Below are 7500 nucleotides of genomic sequence, written 5' to 3' on the forward strand. Positions count from 1 at the left end.
AAACAAATGACTGGGGGTTTTGGTCAAAACAACGAGGTGGGTACAGTCACGAGCGCGTGTGTGTGTGTGTGTGTATGTGTGTGTGTGTGTGTGTGTGTGTGTGTGTGTGTGTGTGTGTGTGTGTGTGTGTGTGTGTGTGTGTCCGCTGTAATGCTTATGGGAATGCTCATTGTGTTTCCCACGGGTATAAAGTATAATTATCGAGTTTCATCCACCGATTAATAAACATAATTGAATTACCATAGGTATTCAACCTGGGAACGCTTGCATCACATAGCTATTTAATTTCAGTGTTACAAAATGTGTAAAGGTTAGGCCGGAAAATATCGGCACGGGAAAAGCAAATGGCAGGGAAAAAGATAAATCTAAAACGTATTTTACACAAAGGAAACTCGAATTACCCTTTTTCGTGGGAAATCACCGAGAGTCTAGGCTATAAGGCAGCCATTCAAACTGAGTTTATTGCACTCTATATAACATTTCGCTATTTACGCTCGTATGAAAGCCTCTCGAATAATTTGCACACAAGCTTTATACCTTGATTACACTGAGTGAAAAGTATTGCACTTGAAGAAATCGATAAAAAAGGAAATTACGTAAGAAATGCGAGTGGGGGATGGGATGGACGGAGAAAGATGGGTGAACAGAGACGGCGACGGACAGAGGAACAGACAGAAAGGCGAGATAAATTGACGGGACACACAGAAGCAGAGGCAGGGAGACATATAGACACAGACGGATAAAGATGGAGAGACGGACAGATAGGAGTAAAGACAGAGGTGAGCTGAAAGACAGACTGGGATAGACAGAGGCAGAGTCAGACACACAGATACAGAGATTGACAGACAAAGATAGATGCAGACAGGGAAACAGACAGACAGACAGACACAGATATCCACCGAAGGAAAATGGTATACAAATAGAGAGAGAATGATAACAAGGCAGAGAAAGACAGAGAAACGTATAGAAAAATACGAAAACGGAGATAGTCAGAACTAATCAATGAATTAGACGAAAAGAAAAAAGAATAGGAAAATAGTTACTAACTCCCAATACAGAGAAAGAAATAAAGAAAAGGTGTATTTACTTCTCCCCAAAGAAAGAAAAAGACATTAAAAGGTAACTAACACCCCCAAAAAGTAACAAAAAAGGAAATACAAAAGGGTAACCAACCACTTCACCCTATAAAAAAAAGAAGAAGCAAAAATGTAACTTACTTTCTCAAAAAAAAAAAAAAAAAAAAAAAAAATCCCGCAAGTGAAAAAATTAGAAAACCGAAAAAAAATATACCCTACCCCACCCCACCAGCAAAAAAAAAAAAAAAAAAAAAAACACAGACAACGAACCAGCACTCATGAAGAACTGCGGGCCGAGGACGAGGCCGGTGGCGTTGGCGCAGTCGGTGATGGTCTTGATGGGGCCGCCGGGGGGGGAGAAGACCGTGTTGAGGGGCGAGCACTGGCCCTTCTTCAGCTGGCACATCATGAGAGAGTCGGTCGGGGCGCACATGGACGCTGGGAAGGGGCGAAGGGGCGGGTAATGTCGTGTTTTATTATTATTATTGTTTATTATTATTATCATTATTATTATTATCGTTATTATTGTTATTATTATTATTATTGTTATTATTATTATTATCATTATTATTGTTATTATTATTATCATTGTTATCCTCATCATCATTATTGTTATTATTATTATTATTATTGTTTTTATTATTATTATTATTATTATTGTTATTGTTGTTTTAAATGTTGGGTTTTTGTTTAGTTATTTAGTGTGGTTTGCTAGGGTGCTATTGTGTTTTTTTTTCTAAGATTTGTTTGGTGTGAAGATTGAATGTGATCGAATTTGATACCATGATGATATAATAACTAATAACTATAATAACGATCACAACAAGATAAACAAAAATCAAAATAACAACAATAACATCAACAACAACAACAACAACAACAACAAAATGCTGTTAAAAAAACGACAAAAATACACTTACTATCCAGCCAAGGCGAGGCACCAGGCATTGGCACCAAGGCATAGGAGGTGCCCGCTGCCAGTAACGCGCACAGGACCACAGACACCATCTTCCGTTACTAAGAGGAGGAAAAGGACATTTGAAAAGATTAATATAGAGAAAATAGTAAAAAATACATAAGTTCAATTGATATCTGTTTTTCCTTTTTTCAAACAAGCGATAGTTTCTTTGATATTCATGCGAATATGTTGATGTGATGAAATATGTTGACAATGATAAGAGTGATTGTAATAATGGACATATTCTAATGATGACACTACTAATAATAATGATATTTATACAACCACTTTAAGATTTAACAACAATGATAACAACAACAGCAATAATAGTAATGATGATGACAAAAACTGTGATAATGATAATAATAAAAATAATAATAATAATGATACTACTACTAATAGTGATAATAGTGATAATAATAATAATAATAATAATAATGATAATAATGATACTACTAATAAGAATAGTGATAACAAAAATACTACTACTAACAATAGTGATACTAATGATAATAACAATAATGATAACCAATACAAAACGACGGAAAACGGCTCTCTATACCCTGCTCTGACGGATGACCCTCGGCCGGATGGGAGAAGAATGACCCCCTCAGTCCTCGACCTCGCCTTTTGTACTCCGCTGGGGGTCGAGTGCTAGGGGAGGGGGGGGGGCGGGGCGGAGGAAAGAGTAACAGGGGAGGAGGAGGAGGAGGAAGATGGGTAATAGGGGGAGAGGAGGGAGGGGAGGAAGGAGTGAGAGTAGGGGGAGGGGAGGAAGGGGGTAATAGGGGGAGAGGAGGAAGGGGAGGAAGGAGTGAAAGGGAGGAAGAGGAAGGGGAGGAAGGGGGTAACACGGGGGAAGGGGGAGGGAGGGGAAGCAGGGGAGAAGGGGGAGGGATAGAACGGGGTAAAAAGAGCAGAGGAGGAAGGGGCAACAGGGGGTAGGGGGAGGAAGAGATAACACGAGGGAGAAGGAAGGGGGTAACAGGAAGGGGGAGGAAAGGGGTTATAGGGGGAGAGAAAAGGGATAAGAGGCGGGGAGGAAGGGGTGAGACGAGGAGGGGGGAATGTCGAGAGGGGGAGGAGAGGGGGGAGGGGTAACAGGAGGGGGGGAAAGATCGAGAAGGGGAAGGGGTGAAGGAAAGAGGGGGGAGGGAAGGGAGGAAGGAATAGGAAAGAAGGAGGAAGAGGAGGTGGAGGAGGGAATGAGGGGGAAAGGAAGGGTCAAGGTAGGAGATGGGGGGGGGGGAGGTCTAGGGAAGGAGTAGAGGGGAGGGAAAGGACAATAGAGTGGAGAAAGGAGAGAGAGCGAGAGGGGGGGGGGGGGGAGGATAAGAGACATCGTCACATGAGCGGTGACAAAGCACAAACCCACGGTCATGTGGCACTACCCCGAGGCACCCCCGAGGCACACAACCTCAGGGAGCGTGCGTTCGAGCCACAGCTAATCCCCGTCGACACAGAGCTACAGCGGGCGTGATCCAGCGAGGAACAGGCGTCTTACAATGTCCTTTGTGCGGGCGGGGCGCGTGCTGAGATCTCGCGTCCTCGTCTCAGCCCGGGTGGAAGGGGGAGGGGGAGGAGGGGGAGGGGGGTTGGGGAGGAGGGGGAGGGGGGTTGGGGAGGAGGGGGGAGGGGGAGGGTGTTGGGGAGGAGGGGGGAGGGGGAGGGGGGTTGGGGAGGAGGGGTGAGGGGGAGGAGGGGTGAGGGGGAGAGGGGCTGGGTAGGAGGTGGGGAAGGGGGGAGGGGGTGGGGTATTAGTGGGGTAGGGGGTTGGGTAGGATTAAAACGGTGATAGATATGATAGACAGGGTCGTGTGCCTCGCGGAGGTTAGGTAAGGGGAATATTGTTCTAATTGTGGCTTTGTTTAATTTGTTTTAAAGAATATATTTTTCGTATATCCGTTGTCTGCTAATGCTTATTCATATTTTCGTAAACCTCTCTCTCTACATATATATGTATCTCTATCTGTTTCTATCTACATACACATGTTTATTATCTTTCTGTGTACCTATTTCTACTTCAGTAACCTCATCTATATATTCCCCCATTATATATATATATATATATATATATATATATATATATGTATATATATATATATGTATATTTTTTCTTCTTCTTTTTTTTTTTTGTTTAATTGAAATGCAGAAGTGACCACCACTATCTATCTAACGAGCGAAGTGTTCTGCTTTCAGAGGTCAAAGGGGAAAATAATAACTTCTGCTCATCACGTGATACGGGTTGATAATGTTCATGAGTAATGAGATTTGTGTGTGTGTGTGTGTGTGTGTGTGTGTGTGTGTGTGTGGGTGTGTGTGTGTGTTCGTGCATGCGTGTGTATTTTTCCGTATATCATAACTCTCTGCAGAATATGAAATTAGTAGGGTAAAGTCAAGCAAAATGGAAATTATGAGAGAGAGAGAGAGAGAGAGAGAGAGAGAGAGAGAGAGAGAGAGAGAGAGAGAGAGAGAGAGAGAGAGAGAGAGAGAAACGGGCATATAAAAAAGTAAAAAACAGTAATGATAATAATAATAATAATGATAACAATGAAACGAAGATAATGATAATAATAATGACAATGATAATAGTAATAATAATTATGATGATAATAATATTAATAATAATATTAATAATAATAATAATAATGACAATGATGATAGTAATAATAATGATAATAATAACGATAATAATAATAATAATGATAATAATAACGATAATAATAATAATAATGGTAATAATAATGATAATAATAATAATATATAATAGTAATAATGATAATAATAATAATAATAACGATAATAATAGCAATAGTAATAATAAAACAGAGATACAAAATAATATATATCACCGCCTTCGGTCGGGATTCAGAACCTCGGGCTCCTCCTTTTCATAAAAGAACACACAAAAGACATAAAGAATAGTTTCATATTTTCAACAAAATTTCCTGCAAACCCCAAACCATAAATATTGTTCAAATACGGATCCTCACAACCATACCGTAGTTTTTTTTCCATTCATACGTAATTCTTGATATATCGCTCTTGCCTCTTAAAAGGTATTAGGTACGTAAAATCGTGAATAAAAGGTCAATTAATCATATTAAGATAATAGTCAGCATGGCTCTCTTGGTTATGGTGTGGGTCACGTTCACGATGATGATGGTGATGATAATGTTGATGGTGGTGGTGGTGGTGGTGATGATAATGTTGATGGTGGTGGTGGTGATGATAATGTTGATGGTGGTGGTGGTGATGGTGATGATAATGTTGATGGTGGTGGTGGTGATGGTGATGATCATGTTGATGGTGGTGGTGGTGGTGGTGATGGTGATGATAATGTTGATGGTGGTTGTGGCGGTGATGATGATGATGCAACTAGTACTAGTAATAGTAATGGTGATAATAATGATAATGGTAAGAGTGATATTAATGATAGTAGTAAGAATAAGAGTAACAGTAGTAAAAACATTATAAAACAATGGTGATAATAACAATGATGATTATAATAAAAATAGTAATGAATGGAAATACAACTGCAACTTCTACTACTAATACTACTAATAATATTAATGATGATGGCGATAATAGTAATAACATTGATGATGGAGATGTTGGCGATGATATTAATATTATTGATAATGAGGAGTGCAATAATAACATGATAATACTAATATTGATAATGAAGACGATAGCAACGCTAGTAATGATAGAAATAATAGTAATAATTATGATGATAGTAACAATAATGCTAACAATGATAATGGTGATCATAATGATAATGTCAACCACATCAGGAATAAAGATGTAATAACAATAATAACAACGATAATAATAATAATAATAATGAATATCAACAAATATAAAAACAATAATAACATGAAAAGTCATAATGATAATGACAATGATCATAGTAATAGTGATAATAACAATGCTAATAATGATTAAAAAAAAACAATGATAACAAAAAAAAATAATAATGATAATTATGATAGTAGTAATGATAATAATAAAGATGATAGTAATAATTAGGATAAGATGATTATAATGATGTCATCAATAAAAATTATAATAATAATGATGATGAATGATATTGATAGTAATAATAGTACTACTACTACTACTAATAATAATAATGATAATAACAATAATGATAATAATGATAAAAATTATAATAATAATGATAATGATAATGATAACAATAATTATAAAAATAACAATAGTAATATTAAAATAACAATAATAATAATAATAATAATAATAATAATAATGATAACATCGACAATAGTAATTGATTAAAATAACAATAATGATATTAATAATGATAATATCAATAATAGAAATAATGGTAATGATAATAAAAAAAAAATAATGATAATGATGATAATACTGATGATAATACTGATAATGATGATGATAATAATAACAATGATAATAACAATAATAATAAAAATGATAATAATAACAATGGTAATAATAATTAAATAATAATAATAATCATATTAATAACAATAATAGTAATGATAATAAAAATGATAGTTATAATAATAAAAAATAATAATATTAATAGTGTTAATAATTGTATTAACAATAACAATAATAATAACAATAATGATAAAATAATCATAATAATAATAACAATAATAATAATAATAATAATAATAATAATAATAATAATAATAATGATAATATTAATGATAATAATAACAATAATGATGATAATAATAATGATAATGATAATAATAATAATTATGATAATTATAATAATGATCATGATGATTGTGGCAATAACGATAATAACAATGATTATAATGATAAAAATAAAAAAAATAATAATAATAGAAATGATAACAACTACAACATCAATAATAATAGTAGTGAAAAGGATGATAATAATACTAATAATAATGATAATAATTGTATTAATGATAATAATAATAACAATAATAGTAACAATAAAAATAATAATAATGATAATAATAAAAATGATAATAAGGATAATAATATTAATAACAATAATGATAACAATAATAATGATAATAATAATAATGATAATAATAATATTTAATAATTATAATGATAATAATAATAATAATAACAATAATAAAAATAATGATAATTATTATAAAAATAACAACAATCGTAACAATAATCAGAATGCTAATAATGATAATAATGCTAATAATAATAATAATAATAATAATAATAATAATAATAATAATAGTGGTAGAGATAATGAAGATAATCATAATAATAACAACAATAATAATGATAATAATAACAATAATAATAATTATCATAATAGTAAAAATAATAATAATAAAAGTAATAATAATACTAATAATAAAAATAATAATAATAATGGTAATACGAATAATGATAATAATTTTTGTGATAATACTAATGATAACATCAATGATAATGATAATTATTATAATATTTTTTGTGATAATGCTAATGATAACA

The 7500-nt window shown here is 33.8% G+C and overlaps 1 protein-coding gene across 1 annotated transcript in view; it reads right to left on the reverse strand.

Moving 5' to 3' along the window:
* LOC125039727 (skin secretory protein xP2-like) overlaps positions 1-2625 on the reverse strand; it is a 3757-nt gene extending 1132 nt beyond the window's left edge. Inside the window, exons 1-3 of the mRNA XM_047633960.1 lie at positions 2597-2625; positions 1997-2093; positions 1347-1514 (exon numbers count right to left, since the gene is read on the reverse strand). Of these exons, the coding sequence (XP_047489916.1) occupies positions 1347-1514; positions 1997-2084 (256 nt within the window). The 5' untranslated portion in view covers positions 2085-2093; positions 2597-2625. The remainder of the gene's footprint in view (positions 1-1346; positions 1515-1996; positions 2094-2596) is intronic.
* Positions 2626-7500: the final 4875 nt, after the last annotated feature.

Source organism: Penaeus chinensis, chromosome 27 (genome assembly GCF_019202785.1).
Source record: "Penaeus chinensis breed Huanghai No. 1 chromosome 27, ASM1920278v2, whole genome shotgun sequence".
Classification (NCBI taxonomy): Eukaryota; Metazoa; Arthropoda; class Malacostraca; order Decapoda; family Penaeidae; genus Penaeus; species Penaeus chinensis.